Source organism: Astyanax mexicanus, chromosome 17 (assembly GCF_023375975.1).
Source record: "Astyanax mexicanus isolate ESR-SI-001 chromosome 17, AstMex3_surface, whole genome shotgun sequence".
NCBI classification, from domain to species: domain Eukaryota; kingdom Metazoa; phylum Chordata; class Actinopteri; order Characiformes; family Acestrorhamphidae; genus Astyanax; species Astyanax mexicanus.
The window spans coordinates 40956791-40976805 of record NC_064424.1 but is presented as its reverse complement, the minus strand read 5'-3'; the positions used below and the strand labels follow the sequence as shown (position 1 = coordinate 40976805).

The following is a 20015-nucleotide window of genomic DNA, read 5'->3' as shown; positions in this document are numbered from 1 at the left end:
TTTTCATGTTTAAATATTTTAAGGTTAAAACCTGATGTGACACAAATATCAAAAATATAAATAAAAAAATAAGAATAAGAAAAAAGAAGTGAAGTATTTATATGGAAAGTAAAATACTTAATTAAAGCTTTTTAATTGTTAAATGGTTGAAATAGAACTGTAGAAGCCAGAAATACACTTTCAAATGGCGCTCCAGCACTAACCCAGCACTCATACATCCTATTATTCAGGTCAAATGAACAAACACTGTCCTGTGATGCTGTAGTGCATCCCAAACAATTTGAATATCATAGAAAAGTTTCTCTTTTTAAGTAATTCAGTTTAAAATGTGAGACTCATGTATGTATTTTACTTGTAGATGTATTTCACACAGAGTGATCTATCCCTAGCTTTTATTTCTTTTCCTGTTAATGGTTCTGGCTTACAGCCAATAAAAAAACCCACAAATCAGTGTCTCAGAAAATTAGAATATTATATAAGACCAATTGGTACTTTTGGCAGTATGGGCAGTGGCAAGTCCTGCTGGAAAATGAAATCTGCATCACCATAAAAGTTGTCAGCAGAGGGAAGCATGAAGTGCTGTAAGACTTGATATAACACAGTGGATCAACACCAGCAGATGACGTGTCTCTCCAAACCATCACTGATCATCAGTAAATTTTACATTTCATTTGGAAACCAAGAGATCAGAGTCTGGAAGAGCACTTTTTCTTTGCATCCTCAGCAACTTCCATTGATGAGACAGGGACTGTTGCAGAGTTCAGTTTTTTTATGAGTAAGATTATATTTAAAAAAAATAAAAGACTTGATGATTTTCTTTTTTTATATTTTGTTTTTCTTTTCCTACAATAGGAATGTCATCTTCATGTTAGCACTTTCTTTGTCAAGCAAACCGTTTTGCATTTAATGAATGCTTGAAATGCCAATGGCCCTCCTACATGTTTTTAGACCATTTTTCTCACAGTATTACTGCACTTTATTGCCATAGAGTGTTCAGCCATCACTTCATACTATTTTAGGGGATCTTTGCACAAAAGCTTTGCCAGAAAACGTCACATTGTCTTAAGCAAGGCTGCATTTCCAGTTTTACAACTTCTGCTAAGAAAACTTTAACAACCCACCAGGGTGGTTGGGTAGGTAGGTGGATGGTTGGGTTGGTTTGGTAGGTAGGAAGGTGGGTGGGTGGATGGTCAGGTAGGTAGGTGGGTGAGTTGTTATGTAGGAAGGTGGTTGGTAAGGTAGGTAGGTGGGTGGTTGGCTGGTTGAGGAGGTAGGTGGGTGGTTGGGTAGGTAGGAAGGTGGGCGGCTGGGTGTTTGGGCAGGTAGGTAGGTGGGTGGGTTGTTAGGGACGAAGGTGGGTTGGTGGTTGGTTGGTTAGGTAGGTGGGTGGTTGGGTTGGTTGGGTAGGTAGGAAGGTGGGCGGGTAGGTAGGAAGGTGGGCGGGTGATTGGTTAGGTAGGTAGGCGGGTGGTTGGGTTGGTCGGGTAGGTAGGAAGGTGGGTGGGTGGTTGGGTAGGTAAGAAGGTGTGCGTGTGACTGGTTAGGTCAGTAGGTAGGTGGTTGGGTAGGTGGGAAGGTGGGTGGGTAGTTAAGTAGATACGTAGGTATTTGGGTGGTTGGGTTGGATGGGTAGGAAGGTGGGCAGGTGGGTGGTTGAAAAGGGAGGAAGGTGGGAGGATAGTTAAGTAGATGGGTATTTGAGTGGTTGGGTTGGATGGGTAGAAAGGTGGTCGGGTTGGTGGGTGAAAAGGTAGGAAGGTGGGAGGATAGTTAAGTAGATAGGTATTTGGGTGGTTGGGTTGGATGGGTAGGAAGGTAGGAGGGTGGGTGGTTGGGAAGGTTTGAAGGTGGGTTGGTGGTTGGTTTGTTTGGGAAGGTAGGAAGGTGGGTGTGTGGTTGGGTAGATAGGTATTTGGGTGGTTGGGTTGGATTTTTCCAACTAATCTTCTATTAGTTTTTAAAATTTATATTTTACTTAAACTAAAATATAAAGAACAATTCAAAGTAGAATTATTGTGCAAAACAATTGGTATAACAAAACACATACATTAAGTTACTTACAATTTTTCTCAAATTATTTAAGTATTATTTTGATCAAAGTCAACATATTCAGGCTTAAAGTGTAGAGCTAAAATGATTTCACTCTACAAAAAAATGATTTTGCCAAAAAAAAAAAAAAATCATGGCTGAAATGAAGCAAGCTAATTAATCTGTGTTCTAATTTCTTACAGCTTCTTACTTCACAGACTTTTCTCTCTCTTTCTCTCTCTCTCTCTGAATAAAGCAGACCAAATCTTTCTCTCGCTGCGCAGCACTGGTCCATTCCTTTAGAACTTCTTTTTTTAACGTTCTGAAAGGCTTAACAAGGAGCATGTCTTGTTCCAGTGTGCTGAACAACGTGTGTTAAGACGCAGCAGTGAGGAGAGATAATGTCTGAGATGTTGTAAGGTCAGCAGGAGAAAGCCACCCTCTGAGGTTCAGCAGATTCAGACCTTAATCTTCTTAAGATGGATGGGCCTCATCATAGGAACAAGAACTTGAGTAATTACATTTTCCCTTCTACGGGCTCTGGGGAAACATCTTTGCGTATATTGTTCTTGGCAGGACCAAAGAACTTTCCCCTTTGAGGACAGTCTGCTAATGTGTCTAATTACCTCTAAACCAGAGCGGGGCAGGAGGAGACGCGGCTATCGCGCTGAACGCTAAACGCTAAACGCTAACCGCTCCCCTTAAGCCTGTGGGTGGATGCTCGGCAGATGAGTGGCAGCTGAAGCGTCCTGTGGTGCGGCTTTGGCATGCTCTCTTGGGTCAGCTAAGTGGAGTCGAGGGAGTGCTGCTTTGTTTTGACAGCATGCAGATTGCTTTTATTAATTCTCTCTCCTCTGGATGTTCGCTAATGCAGACTGATTATTGTGGCCGGAACAGAAGCCTCATTAAGCAGGTGTTTTTGATGACTTTTGCAATTTGGCACAAAGCCTTTCTGATGTGTGTGTGGTTATGTGTGTGTGAGAGAGAGAGAGATATATTAAGCCAGACACTGGATAGAAGAAATTACCCTGGTCCATTATCACCTGTATTACCTAGCTGTCAGTCATTAATACTGGGTACTGGCTGGCCCCTGTACTTAGTGCCCTGAAAATGGACAGGAGATACAGTTCACTAACAGTGTGACTTCCTGTTACATCAGAGCAACATGGACCTGACTCGCCCAGAACTTACAGTAGGCTGATTATTCCCCCACAAATAAGCACACAATTAGCTTTAATCAGTCAGCATTGTTGGAAAGGGAGGAAACTGGCGTAGACCCACACCAGCCAGATCTACAGCTCCTACAAACGTGTTGATCTTTTCAAAAATCATCACAATTAGAGGATACACTTTATACTATTGATGTTGCAGAATGACAGTGACGGTTCATTAATATGAGAACCATTGAATCAATCAAAATCATTTCAAATGGAATGTTCATTATAGAGGTTTTAGGGATACTGAATAAAAAAAAGCACAGAGGGAAGCTAAAGAGCTGTGTTTTGCACACTATTTGCAAGTCTATTTAAGTGTATTAAAGCATACCTAAAAAGTGTTCATGCAAATAATAATTCGATTAAAGCGACAGAGAATGTGTAAATGCTCTGAGCATGTTAAACAGCTCTTTATAGTGAGGATTCTATCTCGCCAGCTCTTTTCAGTTGTAATTCTGTGTTTCTTTGGTTTAATGATGTGTAAATAAGTAAATAAAGACTGAGTTTGTTATTCTGATATCCCCATGTTCGGAGTAGCTCTTATATCAGCACAAGTAATAGCGCTGGGGTTGTGCTGAGGTAAGCAGCAAAACCTACCAGACAGATTTTGTGAATGAGTATGTTTGTTTTTTTGCAGCAATGGTAGCATAAGCACATTGATGCCATTTACTAGAATTTTTTCTTTCCCCTCCCCACTTTGTAATATTACTAGGACTGTCAACGTTAGAGCGTTAACGCATACAGTTATATTTTTAATGCAAGTTAATTAAGGCCCATACTTCCGCCGTAATCTGCTCCGCCCCTGCCCAATGCACTGATCTGTTTTCTGGCTGTATGATTGAACGGCGTGCTCTTTCTATCTCTTTCTATCTCTTCTATCTATCTCTTTTGCTGTTTCTCTCTCCCTCTCTCTTGTTTCTGCGCCAAATAGTGACCTGCAGAGATAGCTTTATTTTGTCTCTCTCTCTCTCTCTCTCTCTCTCTCTCTCTCTGTGACTGTCTCTCTCCGTCTCTCCCTTCTCTTTCTCTCTCTGTTTTTTTTTCACTAATTTGTAAACCAAATAGAGAGCGGAGAAATGAGTGCAGGAAGTAGGACACTCGGACTCGCTCTGGCAGTATTCCACTTTCTTATTCATTAATTAATACATTAACTAATACAGCACTAATACACACTCCGTAAATTTAGCTTAAGAGTCTGTTAAATGGAACGTGTTTACTGTAATGTCCGGCTGGACGTTGAAAGAAGGACTGAGAAGGCAGTTTTAAGTCGCTTTATTGCCAACTTAGAGTACTGGTTGCTGTTGGCTGCAACCACACCGAAAAACAACAAAAAGCTAGTTCTAATCAGTTAACTCTAGCACTTACTCAGAACACAAATGCTCACATGCAGCCTCTTTCTCTCTCTCTCTCTCACTCTCTCTCTCTCTCTCTCTCTCTCACTCTCTCTGCCTCTCTCTCTCACACACACACACAGATCTAAGCATTCCTGCCCTGCTCCTCATCCCTGACATTTTTATGCTCTTTAAAATATGTTTGAATTCAGAAATCCTCACAACCAAGCTGAGCCATTTACAATCCAATTCATTATGCATTCTTTAATCTATCTCCCCTCAAACATACAAGTATATATTATAAAGGTGACCATATTTTCATTCGGGTAAACCAGGTAGGGGGGGCGGGGGGATTGCGGGTTGAGGGGTGGAGCGTTGTGTGTGTGCTCTTACTGTGAGACTGCACCAGAAGGGTGGGAGGGAGGGCTCCAGTCACGCTGTCTACTGCTCTCTGGTCCAGAAGGTAATTTAATTTAAAAAACAGGACATTTCCTCACTTTCTGAAAAAAACCCAGGACGGGACGTGAAATACGGACATGTCCCGGGAAATACGGACGTTTGGTCACCCTAATACAATTATTTTAAGAGTGGCGAGGAATCCCCATGGCTGCGGGAAGAGCGGCATCGCAGCGGGTGGTCTCTGTCCGCATCGCGGCATTAAAGACATTTCTCGGCCATGGGGAGTCTGACGTTAAGTGAAGTTTAAGGCTTAACTTCATCTAGCACTCAGTGCTATATCTTTATAACGCTGTATAAAGCTGTATCTCTGAAAACATTTTGGCCTTTGACTTTTAGAGCTGTAAACTTGACTATGGAGAAAGGAAGCAGGTAGGCGTTCTCTGCTGCAGTGCTGTTAGCCAGTCAGAGGCGATATATTTGCATGTATGAATATTCATGAGCAAGAATACAAAACCTGTCTTTCTTTAGTGACCGCTAATTCAGTGATCTAAAGCTAAAGGGCTAAATAGAAACACCTGAGCACTTTTGTATTTTTCACAAAAAATACTAGAGACCACAACTAGACATTTTAAAATGATTGAATGAGACCTTTAAGCTATAGAGGGCTATAATCTACTCTTACTTACACTGCCTTAACAAGTGGGGTGCCTGTGTTGACAGTACACTGTCAAGATAGCAATGAACATATGACTGCTGACATCTGCCTAGGTTGTATTCAGCCAGTGGTGCACCTGTGTTTTTACATGAACACACCTCATTTCGAGACCACAACACACTTCAGTGTAGATTATTCACAAGCACTGTTGCTTTTTAAACGATGCAGGTAGAATGTGTAAAAAGAAATTGTTGTTGGGATGTAAGATAGCAGTGAGCATCGCAATGCATCTTGTGCAGGGTGTGAAAGACACCCTTAGATAAAATTCACCCTCAAATGCAGGCCTATCTGTATGCCAGCAAAAGCAGCTTTTATCTGCGTTGCATCCCGCCATGCATCTCCTTCCTCAGAGTAGCATAAACGTAGGAAGATCATCTGAAAGAGTGTGTTACCACTGCTGAGCGATCGTTGCAAAGCACCGCTGGCCTCAGACAGATGCAAATAAATGCAACAGCGTCTGAATGAGAGCACTAATAAAATGTAACTCTGTGGAGCCAGGCTGGCGTTCCTGGCTACGTCTTTCAGAGTGCGTGTGCATGTGCAGATTAGAGCGAGCATTGTTTGCCCGTAAGTCATCCAGGTGACTTCCACATCCCAGGAAAAGTTGCCTTTTGTGTGGGGGAATCTTTGAAGTGTGTTGACGCTCTTGCAGATTGTGGAATCTGTACGGGAGGCTGAGGACGCGTTCGAGAATGTGCAACCCCTAATCTCCACGTCTTAATCTTAATCAGCAAATCGCAGCTTTAATTCTTGGCTTCCGAGCAGCCAGACTAGCTGAGTTGTGCTTTTTCAGATTTGCAGAGGAGGACAACTGCCACAACTTTCCCGCAGTTGTTTTTTTTTTTTTTTTTATATCCAGCTGCACAGCTTGGGGTCCTCTCGCTTTCCGCGACTAAACATTTGATTGACAGCTTCCCGGCACAGACTATATTGTTATCTCCCAGGGCCATTTAACGGGAAGGTGTGAAAGTCTTTGTGTCTGAGTGAACCTCTTAAAACTGCCTGTCTGTGGAGATGAATGCAGGAATGAGAACTTAAAATAACACATAAAAGGTTAAAAACATCAAATCAAAGTGCTCTGCGTTCAGAATTAGAGTGTTACGCAACGGTGTGCCTTAATTTATACCGTTCTATTCATCTGGGAAGTGATCTTTAAGTGCTGTAGTCCTGAGATGTCTCATTTTGCATAATGTTTACTTAACTCTTTAATGACATTTTGTAAAAAAAAAAAAATTGTTAGGGCTGCACATCATTGGGGAAAAAAATTACACTGCAATTAAAGGCATGTCATATCATATTGCACTCAATAATATAGAAAAAAATAATTTGCCACAATAAAAAAGTTCATATCATAATAATAATGATATTCTTAAAAGCATAAAGTCCATATTGTATTTTTTTGCTATTTACTGTATTTCGTTTTAATTGTTTATGTTTGCAGTTTATTTGCATTAAATATGCCATATGCCAATATTACATACATTTTCTTATAGATTTTGTTGTTACATTACTTAATTTATTTTACTGTTTACAAAATAAGCAAATGTTTAAATATTCGTTTTTTTGTTTCTGCTGCATGTATAAATATTCTTGACGATATGACAATACAAATATATGATGATATGACAATAAGATAAAATAATGAATAATAAATAATATACTATACTATATATAATATACTACTGTAAAAATAATTCTATATATATATATTTTTTTTTTACAGTAGTATATTCTTGAAGTTTTTTTTATTATTTAATATTTTATCTTATTGTCATATCATTATATATTTGTATTGTCATATCGTCCAGAATACTGTTATTGCAAAAATACATTGGAATATTGTGATATTATTTTAGGGCCATATCACCCACCCCTAATGCTTTTTTTTTCCTGCACTATGTGCACTGTGTGGCTAACACTGGCATGAAGTAGTTGATAATGTTCAAATATATAATATAATAAGCCATTAGAACAGGGTAAATTTTCATTTTGTATCATTACATTACATTACATTACATTACATTTGGCAGACGCTTTTGTCCAAAGCGACTTACAATGTATCAAACATTGCAAAGGCAATACTGAAACAATATATAAACTTTTACGAGCAGGTCAGTTTCCTCTGCACTGTTAAAATAGCAATCTGCCATTTATAATATAATGTTTTATATTTTGTATGTTTGTATAATAAGTGCTATAGTGTTCATTGTGAACACATTCAAAAACCGACCAGTTCGGAGTATGTATTATAATTATTTGAGTATACTCAACTTTTACACTTTTATCTACACTACACTACATACTCAAATATTAGTATTAGTAATTAGTATGCATAGTAACTCAAGTCTTCTCTAACAAAAATGTTCATAGGTTCACTGTTCTGTTCTGTTCTGCATTTTATCTGCAGACTCTCATGGGATGGATCTGTTTGCTGTGGCGGTGCATGAGTTCGGACATGCCATAGGACTCGCCCATACTTCTGCCATTGAATCCATCATGCGGCCGTACTACCAGGGTCCCGTGGGCGACCCTCTTAAGTACGATCTCCCGTATGAAGATAAAGTCAGAGTCTGGCAGCTTTACGGTAAGAAAAAAACACCTTCTTACTACAGGGGTTGGACAATGAAACTGAAACATCAAAATAAGAGCAGAGTGTAAAGGTTCAATTAGCAGGGTAAGAGCACAGTTTTTCTCAAAATATTGCAATGCACACAACATTATGGGGGACATACCAGAGTTCAAAAGAGGACAAATTGTTGGTGCACGTCTTGCTGGAGCATCTGTGACCAAGACAGCAAGTCTTTGTGATGTATCAAGAGCCACGGTATCCAGGGTAATGTCAGCACACCACCAAGAAGGACCAACCACATCCAAAAGGATTAACTGTGGACGCTGTAAGAGGAAGCTGTCTGAAAGGGATGTTTGGGTGCTCTAAAACCAGGTGTTTCAGTTTCATTGTCCAACTCCTGTACTTCATCCTCTACTATACTGTGTTTTTCATTACTCTCACAATTTCACACTGTATATGTTTTATATCCTATATTAATCACCTTCTGGTTTTAAAAAAGGTCTAATTCAAATAGTTTTTGCTTTACCTTAAACGAAGGCAACAAGTGACAAATCAATTTAAAAGTGTATCCAAATGATTTGTATGCATATGATTTTAATGATGGAATATTATGAGAACAAACATTCTGAACAATTGGCTCATTAAATTCTTCTGATGAACTTTTTGTTCCTACCTCTCGTTTCTCTTCTGCATGATAAGCAGTATGCTAAATATTGGAAAAGGATGCAAACATTAGGTTTTTATTTCATTATTAAATATACGTATTTAATGCATATTATACAGCCAGAACATTACTTTTGACTGATCTGGTCTTACCAGGCTTGATGACAACAGTAAACCGTGCAGCTGTTTGTGGACAGGTGTTTATATTGATCCCTTATTTCTACACATATCAGGATTCTCTGCAAGCTGAAAAATCACTAGAGAGAATCACATTTTAACAGTCAAGGTGCAGACCAGATGTTCACAGCCATAAAAGGTGTAAAAGGGATTAATAGGCTGATAATTGTGAACACAGTGAGGTGTTCATGACAGGAACAGTATGAGAGCTACCAAATCCGACAAGAGAGATCCATAATCATAAACCAGGAGCCAAAACAGAATCAAAAGCCACAGAATCAAACAGCTAAACAAACAAACCAAACCAAAATGGGCTTAATGATAAGGATTCATTTGCAGAGATTGATATCAGATAAGAGAAACAAACAAGAACACTCACGACAGGAAGCCTTTGACAAACTTAAGGGGTTTATCCATCCCTTACTGGTCAAAAGTTTTAGAACACTGCCATTTTTCCTCTTTATTAAAAGAAAACAATTCACTAAAAACTGAAGAAAAAAAATAGTTTTAGTATTGTAAAAAAAATATTTATATATAATAAGAGATTTTTAATAAGAGAAACACTTCTGAATCAGTTTTTCTGATTTTGCTATTTATAGGTTTATGTTTGAGTAAAATGAACATTGTTGTTTCATTCAATAAAGTACATTTATAACAACATTTCTTAAAAAAAAATCAAATAAAAATGAGAAATGGCTGAAATAACAAAAAAAGGTGCAGAGCTTTCAGACTTTAAATAATACAAAAAAAGAAATTTGGAAATCAATATTTGGTGGAATAATCCTGTTTTTTTATCACAGTTTTCATGCATCTTGGCATCATGTTCTCCTCCACCAGTCTTACACACTGCTTTTGGGTAACTTAATGCTGCTTTACTCCTGGTACAAACATTCAAGCAGTTCAGTTTGGTGGTTTGATGGCTTCTGATCTTCCATCTATTATTTAATTTGTAAATTTGGTAAAATCAAAGAAACTCATCATTTTTAAATGGTCTCTTATTTTTTTCCAGAGCTGTCTATAATATTATATTATATTGATTGCTGGAATTGGATGGTGTGACATTGACATCATGTGAGGTGGTGGATTATGGATTTTAGAAAATTATTATTAGAGTCATTGGAGTGAAAGCAGGTGCATGGCCAGAAAGTTTTAAGATTTTTATCACATGAATTGTCTTACTTCAGTGGCAGCTTTTGCTTTTTTATTTTATAATGCACGATTTTAAAGTAAAAACTTTCGGTACCACTTTAAAATAAGACTACCTTTATAAAGGGTTTATAAATGGTTTACAATTAGTTTATTAATGGGTACTAATTGAGTTTTAAATGCCTTAAAAATCATTATTAATCAGTTATAACACATACGTAGAAAGGGCAACAATGACCTGTTGTTTGCCAAATAGTGAACCCACAGCCATCTATATTGTTGCCCTTTCTATGTATCTGTTATAGCTGATTATTAATGATTTTTAAGGCATTTACACCCTAATTAGTAACCATTTATAAACTAATTGTAAACCATTTATAAACCCTTTATAAAGGTAGTCTTATTTTAAAGTGGTACCAAACTTTCTTTTCAGTAGATACAGTTACGGTACAGTTATTAAAAAAGTAAAAGAAGACTGTAAATAAAGTAAAAAGATAATAATGATCACATAATCCTCTTCCAGAATTCTCCAGATTTTAGACAGTTTCTCTCTCTGAGATATTATTTTGTTGCTGTGCACAACGACAGACTCTCGTCCACCTTTGTAGCACCTTCACATTGTAGAGCGGAGTGAAGAGAGAAGCCGAGGTGAGAAAGAAAAGGAGCAGACTGAACTTGTGCCCCGACTGACAGACAAACAGATGCCCTAATCTGTTCTCTAAAGGCAGCGGCTGCTGCTTGTCTCTGTCTCTCTCTCTCTCTCTCTCGATTTCTCTCCCATTCATCCCATCTTCCCTCTCTCTTGCAGCACACGAGCATTCCCCATAATTAGCCGGGACTGTGGGTGGGTCCGTGGTGCCTCTTGCCCCCCCAGCAGGCACCCCTGTATGATCCTGTAGAGCAGAGACGCACGCTTTAAAATAGGGGCACAGGAAGGAGAATTGATTTGTTTAAATTGGAGGATTATTGATTTAATTACACGGCGGTGCTGGAGACAGATGGAGAACGCAGGGTTTAATTGGCCGTCTCTGTGCCTCAGACCGGGCTTATCGCTGCACAGCATGCCACAGAATACCCAGCCTCCACGCAAAACACCCAGGACCAGCCCAGCACTGAAACACAGGGAGAGAGAGGGGGGAGGGTGGGCGTGTGGTGAGAGGGAGAGATAGAGATAGCAAACGAGCAAGTGAGAGAGAGAAAGAGAGAGTGAGAGAGAGAGGGAGAGAGGGAAGAAGCATTAATGTCAAGTACCCGGGATAAGAGAGAGCCATGACAGAGACGGAGAGCAGAGTGAAGAATCGCTCTCGATGAATCAGGATTTGTGACAGATACAATCAGACGAGTTGTGAGGTTTGACTGACTTTGACATCATGCAGGTTTGAGCTTCTCACAGACTGAAAGTGTGAGGTGTGATCAGATCATTAACGCTCCCTTTCCTGACTGCTTTTCTGCTCTGTCTGGGAAGTTGTAATGAAGGATTCCATTTTTATTCAAGGTATGTCAGTCATAAAAAAAAAATAATAATAATAAATAATTGCAAAATTTGCTAATTTGATTAATTACGATATTTTTTTTTCTTATGAACATTGAATTTTATATTAACGGTAGAGTTGGGCGATTTTAATAATTCATTTGAATTTACTGTTAAGAACGATGTGTTTTTATTTTTAAAAAAAAGAAACGTTTTTCTCTTAGTTTTAACGTCCGCGACCTGAAACTGAATTTTTCTAAGAAAATCTAAGATTTATTTTAGGCAACATCACCCAGCTCTAATGAACAGATTATAAAATGTAGATTAAAAGAATCAGTGTGAAGCTCCAGCTCACCCCAAATCACCATCTCAGTAGATCAGGTTTAGATCAGGGGATTGTGGAGGACTAACTGTTTACTACATAATTCCATATCTGTTCTTTAATTGTTTTCATGTCTTTAATATTAATCTACAATGTTGAAAATAAATTAAATATAGAAATTGTAGGGATTTTTTTGTGAACTATGTTCTAGTACCAGCTGAATTTCTAAAAAGTCGAAAACATTAATGCAAAATATAAAAAGGAAAGATTCTCCTTAATGTTCAGACTGTTGAGTTGAATTCTTTTTGTAGTTTAGCTCATTCCTCCTTCACATTCAGCCAGTTAATGACACCAGTTTTTCTATTTTATTTTTTTGAGTAATGTGTAATCAGTAAAGCTGGGAGATTAATTAAATTACTGTATTAAATATCAGTATGAGATAATAGAGATTGTACATGTGGCAGTGATTATCATATTTAACCTTTTTTCTGAAGTATAAGATTATATATATATATATATATATATATATATATATATATATATATATATATATATATATATATATATATATATATATTTGTGTTTAATATAAAATCAGCTTCTAAGGTTTAAGAAGTTGTTTATTGTTCTTAACTTTCATAAAATTGCTAAATTAAACTGCTGTTTTTTACATTGGGTTTATACAAGTTTCATTGTGTGACTTCATTGAGAATAAATGTATAAGAATAGCACCTAATTATGATGTTTGTTATTATTTTGATATATCTCAGAATATATTTTTTTTACTTGGTATGTAAGAAGTATTTTTGAATAATAACAAGATTTTATTGTTTTATAATATCACCCAGTCCTAGTTATCAGTGTCTATCATTTACTTAACTCAAATAACCGAAGTTGATATAAAAAGTCCAAATGAGGATTGTCAACAATACCCAAAGCATGATTTTAACACTAATAGTAGTAGTAAAGTGTTCAATACCAGCTGATATGATGGTTAATTTACAATAATATGTGTTATTATCTAATCATTTGGGATCATTATTTAGTTTGCCGTACATTAATTAGGCCTAGTGTTGAGTTACACAGCATTTTAATACTGATTCTTTATTAAAGGTAAATATAGAATATCTGGGCTTAATCCTTTTCATGGAAACCAGCCCCAGTGTGTACTGGATTAATGAGCCTGGTTATTTTAATCCAGTCTTTTTTGTCAGTAAAATCCCTTTAAATGTAATAAACCCAGCTCATCCGGCATATTACAAATGTAGGATCAACAGCCAGATGAAGAATCATACAGTATTTTTAGTATTTTTTTTAAATTAAGACATAATAAACTGATTTATTTTGTTTATTTTGTTTATTGTTCTATTAAACCAAATCACATTTTCCAGCGGGTAGCATGAAGCATTATTTTCCATTATTATATCTCTTCAAGTTAATATAATGGAATGGAATATTTTGCACATTTCTGTCCTTGTATGAAAACAATCTCTCTGGCAACTTTATAAACGATTAATGAAAATACAATCATTATGTATACAATATACATGTTTCACATTTTTAACTGAATTACTGAAAGAACGTAACTTTCTTAATAGTATAATTTTTTTTTATATGCACCTATACTTGTCAGAACAATAAAATATGCCTGAACATCTGTTTGCAGCACTAAAAAGACATTGCATTTAAAACAGCTCTAAAAAAGGAGGAAACCTTTAAAAAAAAATGATGAGGTTTTTTTATTTTACCAAATTGAAAACCTCTGGAATATAATCAAGAGGCATCAAACCAAGCTGAACTGCTTGAAGTTTTGCACCAGGAGTAAAGGCATAAAGTTATTCAAAAGCAGTGTGTAAGACTGGTGGAGGAGAACATGTCAAAATGCATGAAAACTGAAAATAAAAACCAGGGCTAATGCACCAAATATTTGATTTCTAAAACGTAATAAATATGAACTTGTTTTCTTTGCATTATTTGAGGTCTGAAAGCTCTGCATCGTTTTTGTTATTTCAGCCATTTCTCATTTTCTGCAAATAAATGCTCTAAATGACAATATTTTTGGGGGAATTTGGGAGAAATGTTGTTTGTAGTTTATAGAATAAAACAACAATGTTCATTTTACTCAAACATAAACCTATAAATAGCAAAATCAGAGAAACTGATTCAGAAACTGAAGTGGTCTCTTAGCTGTAGATTCATCAGGCTCTGTTCCTTAATGTGAGAGTAAGATATTTATTTAAAAATATGCATTATCTTCACCGACTCATCACTGCAAATCAAGTCGTTATTGAGGTTTAATGGAGTAACTGTGACAGTTCTGATTTGTTGATGAACTAAAAGACTGTTGTTTTAATTTGTTTGTGATAGCACACTGATTAAAAGATGAATCTGGCTCAAAATGTAGTCGTTGTGATGCTTAACTAACTCTTACTGAAAGCTGGTGATCAGTTAGCGTGATTGCATTTACATAATGCTACACAGTGCCTGCAAGGAGCGTTCGTCATTGTGAGATGATTGTGCTTTATTTGTTCTACATACCCAAAATAGACTCAGAAGGGTCTAGAAGGGTCTAAAGCAGACTTCCTCATTCTCTCAGCGTGCAGAATGGATGAAGCATCTGCGTTTTCCTGGAACACTTTATCCTAATGCACCTCCTCACTGCAGAAGTGTAAATGATGATGTGTTGGAATGTGATGGTGCATGCTGCTGTGCTGCTGAAAAATGACTTTCTTGCTTTGTTTTTTTGTGGGGTTTTTTTTTCAGGTGTCCGGGACTCGGTCTCTCACACTGTGCGTCCAGATGACCCTTCACGTACAGCCGACCCACCGGTCCTACTGGACCTGCCTGAGAACAGATCCACTGTGCCGTGAGTAGCTTTTCCCACTCACTGAGAGAGTTCTTATAGAATTACAATGGAATTCAGACGGAAGATAAAGGTTACCAGGTTATGTGGAAGTAGTGTGTGACACGTGTTTAATGTAACGTCAGATGTCGTGGTTTCTAAGGCCCGATCCCATTTCACCCCTTGGCCCTACCAATTATCGTACCACTTGTTTTTGTGTGTAACAGAGTTAAAGGGTAAGGGGTAAAATCCTCCACCTTAAAAACTGGGGCAACCCTTCAAGCACCCGATACGTGATCAGGAACGCTAAAGTTCCTAGTAACCTAGCTGCTGGTTAACTAGTTAACTTTAGGGTATTGTTCCATCCTAAATGCTGCAGCCCATGCCGTCTGTTGCAGCATTTAAGGTTAACCAGGAATGTAAGCTCACTAGCTAAGCGAGACAAACTACTAGCGACCTTTTTTATGCTTGTTATGAATAATTTGGCCATAAAACATTAAAACTACACATTAAACTATGGCAATATAGTGCTAATTGTCACTTTTACCAAAGAAAATATTTACTTTGTGGGTTTCTTACCAGTGATTCTCAGACCCCTTCGTTTGCAGAGCTAACAAGCCCTATCCCTTCCCCGTACCCATCCAACGTAACAAGAATCGAGACACCCCTTCCCCTTGACATGCACATGCAAAACAGAGGGGTAGGTGTAAGTGGTAGGGTCATGGGTGAAACGGGATTGGGCCCAAGTCCTGCGATAATCCATCTTATGCAGCTTGCAGTTCCTGCAAGTTTTGTGGTAAGGGTGGAGTGTTGAGAGCTGCATCGTTGCTAGGTTACCTGTATGTGGCATGGTTACCTGTGAGTAATGCATGGAGAACTTCGGTTACAGGGCATTACCGGCTGATAACGGCACTCATAGTACGCCTCTCAGCCAATCACATTGCAGGGTCGGAACTGTGGTATAATGTTTATTAAATAGTCAAGTGTTGATAGGTTGTTTTGTTTAAAATGTATTAAACTGTTAAATGTTTTATATGTAAAACTTTAATATTTGTTTTGTTGCAGTGTATATTCTTGAAATTAATTATTTTGTCATACTGCCAAGAATATTGTTATCAATTTGATTTTTGGACCCTATACTTCCCGATTGGCCACCAAGTTTCATTCCTGCAGGTTGATCCTCTGGGCAACTGGCACCTATTTTTTTGCCTTTAGGAATGTAATACATTCCATCCTTGTCGCCTTATAAGTGAGCATTTTAATTCCACTAGCAGCGCATAGCTTTTTATTTCTCTCGCAGTCCATCTTCACACAAATGATGGGTGGAAAAGGTGGATTTAAGCCTGACAAAGGTCATTAAAGCCTTCCACTCTGAGAGCTTTCTTAACAGGCTGTGAATAAAGATCTTTGTTAATAAGGTGCAGGGCTGAGTTCTGGCCCACAAAAGAAGCACTGTCACTATAATTGCTGCTTCGTTAGCAACCCAAACACGACAAGCCCGTAAATCAGTCATTAGCCAGGGGATAATGCATTCAAGGGCCCCTCCTGCAAGCGGGTGATAACATCTCCCTTGATGTTTGGCCGGTTTTAATTGAAATACCTAACGAGTTTACACAAACACGTTCATGGTGTCCGTGCAAATATAGCAGGCCAAAAAAATGTAAGCACACATGACTGCACAATTACACGACTCGCATCTGTCCGCGTTTACACAGCCCCTCTGTTTGTGATGATGCACTAGATGGTGCAATAAATAGTGCGATAGGTTATATATTTATCACTGTCCTCGATTTACCACCAGCAGCTTTGTTTGTTTTGAGGCTTTTTTTTTGTTTGTTTTTTGCTGATGTATTCTCTCTTTCTGCTTTTTCTCCACGTCTTTCAGACCGGCGCGCGATGCCCCTGACAGATGCACCAGTCACTTTGATGCAGTGGCCCAGATCCGAGGCGAGGCCTTCTTTTTCAAAGGTACAGACACATTTGTGGAAAAAAGAGACCTTGCTGAAATCGATATACTCTAGTCCTGGTCACTATACAAACAGCAATGGCTTGCTCAGACACTTGAAGGCTGGGAATATGTCCCAAATCCAATTTTCTCAGCAAATCTGAGTTTTTAATCTGTTTACTATATCTTCTTAATGTGAATTTAAGCCAGTATTTGTCAGAACAGTTCCCGCTTCTTAACTGACACAAAGGAGTGGTAGGAATTTTTTGTGGACGGTATACAGGGTCATCTAAAAAAATTAGAATATCTTTGAAAAGTTACTTTATTTCAGGAGTTCAGTTCAAAATGTGAAGTGTGGCAGTGTGGGCAGTTTGCTGGAACATGAAATCCGCAGCTCCATAAAAGCTGGCAGCAGAGGGAAGCATGAACTGCTGTAAGATTTTGTGTGAAAACAAAACTGCACTGACTTTGATATTCAAATTTTTCAAGTTGATGACCCTGTATTGTCCCAGAAATTATTGCGATAATCGATATTGTCATTTTAAGACTACTTAACCCTTGTGTGGTGTTCATATTTTTGTTACTCGTTTACTTTGTTACTTGTATTTAATTCAGCAAAATAAAGCAATTCTACATTAAAATGCTTTACACATGCTTGCTTCACCTAAATTGCAAGCAATATAAACAGCTTACATGGTTAATATTTGCCCTTTACCTTTCTTATGTTACATTTCTTTCAAAAAGTGCTACTCTTTTTTTATTAGTTTTCTATTAAAATTAAAAAAATAATAATAATGAGTAGAAATTTTGTTTAGTTTCAAATTTACAAATAAAGCAATGTTTATTAGCCCTTGGCCAAACATACTGTATGTAATATAAATGTGTAGGGGGGGGGGGTGTGTACAGTGTGTGTTTATCGAAAATGTGTTTTGATATATGTTTTTCACAAAAAATGAGCCAATGCCAATGAGTTTGAGTTAGAAAAAATATTTTTTAGTATCATTTGATGAAAAATGAAAACGGGTCCCACAGACCCGAACACCACACAAAGGTTAATTTCACTGATATAATGATAATAAAATATCATAACAAACAAGAACTCATACCCTTTTAAAGAAAACAAAATTTTAAAATTCATAGTTTTCCAAATAAATATTTTTCCTTCATCTACTGCAGTCCACACTGAGTGTATGGAGTCTCAGTTATTGAAGCATTGGTCTGGTATTGCTGGCTTAAATAATCTTTTATTTATTTATTGTTATATATGTGTGTACAAACATACAAATAAACACAATAGACAACATCACGATATTAATTATTACTGACGTCATGTCCGTTTATTGTACGATAAGTCGATAATGTAATTATTGTGACAGGCCTTACTGATACATATGTGTAAAAGAGCAGTGCTTCACAGGAAGTTTCGGTTTCATCATCTTTCATCAGCTTTACAGAAGCTATCAACTTCCAGTTCCATTAGCTTATAGCTGGGCTAATCACTGAGAATGCAGTCAAGCTTGCTTGGCCACGCCCACTTATTTAGTTTGCATCCTTTGCTGCTTTGAACTTGTCTTTTGACGCTTCAGCCATGGCGTTCTGCCATTCTGTGGATTGGCCATTTTAGAAGTTTTAGAAGTTACCATATTAATGCATCAGATCTGTAATTTAACACTTGAATTGTTTATTCACATGTTCTGAGAATGTCCCAAAGTAGCAGATAGATGGATTTCCACAGAAGACATGTTATCTAAACGACTTGATCTAAGCATACCGCTCTTTTATATACATAAACAAATATTTTACGCCAAGTGTTTGTGTGTGACCACTGAATACTTCCGTTTTGCTTCAGTGCAAGTGGTCTTCAACTAAGGCTGTGATGGATAAAGAGAAGCATCTTACATCACCGTGTGTGTTCATCCCCACAGCTGAAGTAAAAATGGCCTAGCTTTGTTTGCTTGACTTGTTCAGACAGCTGGGCACTTGGGTACTCACTGCCCCAGGGCATGTGCACATGTTTTCCCTTTGGTTAACTGCAGTTTCCGGTAAAGCCACGCAATAGCACAACATAACAGCTTAACACACAGAGACAGGGTATATATATACATATATATATATATATATATATATATATATATATATATATATATACACAGCTCTGGGGTAAAAAGAGACCAATTTTACTAAATTGAAAACCTCTGGAATATAATCAAGAGGAAGATGGATGATCACAAGCCATCAAACCAAGTTGAACTGCTTGAATTTTTGCACCAGGAGTGGCGTAAAATCATCCAAAAGCATTGTATAAGACTGGTGGAGGAGAACATGCCTGAAAATTGTGATTAAAAGCAGGGTTATTCCACCAAATATTGATTTCTGATTCCAACGTATTCCATCGTAACTCTTATTCCATGTGTCTCTCCCACAGGAAAGTACTTTTGGCGTTTGACGCGAGAGAGGCACCTGGTATCACTGAGACCGGCTCAGATCCACCGCTTCTGGAGGGGACTGCCTGACAACCTGGACAGTGTGGACGCTGTGTACGAGAGACCCGGAGACCATAAGATCGTCTTCTTCAAAGGTAGGCTTGGACTGTTCTCTACCACAGACTAACACACACTATTAAAATTTATAAGAGGTACATTTATTGTATTTTTTACTAGGGGAACATCAATGATAAATTATGGCCGATTGCAAAACTTTTACAACAGCCCATGGTTGTTTATGAAAATTGCAGTAATTATTTTATTATATTTAAATATTATAGTATAAGTGTGCATAAAGCAAGAATCAAAAGCATGAATAAAACAGTTTGTTTGCTCTTTATTCAAAACTCTCATTTGGTCATTGTAACGCAGAGGAGGCCGGATTCAAATGCAAGTCGTTTTATTTTCCATTAAACAAAATAAACAAAGAACAAAACAGTATGAAATAATATAAAAAAGGTAACTAAAACACACTATGAACTATGAATTATGAGGATAAACTAAATGACTTAAACAAACAAGCAAAATAATCAAACAAAGAAACAAACTAAAAAAAGAAAACAAACCAGAACACTGTACAAAAATCACTGCAGGTTAAAGGCTCAACAAACACAACTAAACAAGATTCAAACCGAGTACCAGGATGAGGTCAAACAAAAAGCACGACACAGAACAAAGGAGCACATGGGGTGTTTATACACAGGCACACA

At 37.5% G+C, this 20015-nt stretch overlaps 1 protein-coding gene across 1 annotated transcript in view; it reads left to right on the top strand.

Annotated features, from left to right (window-relative positions):
• mmp17a (matrix metallopeptidase 17a) overlaps positions 1-20015 on the top strand; it is a 137252-nt gene that overhangs the window by 104036 nt on the left and 13201 nt on the right. Inside the window, exons 5-8 of the mRNA XM_022676512.2 lie at positions 8095-8271; positions 14799-14901; positions 16763-16845; positions 19248-19400. Coding sequence (XP_022532233.2) covers positions 8095-8271; positions 14799-14901; positions 16763-16845; positions 19248-19400 — 516 coding nt within the window. The remainder of the gene's footprint in view (positions 1-8094; positions 8272-14798; positions 14902-16762; positions 16846-19247; positions 19401-20015) is intronic.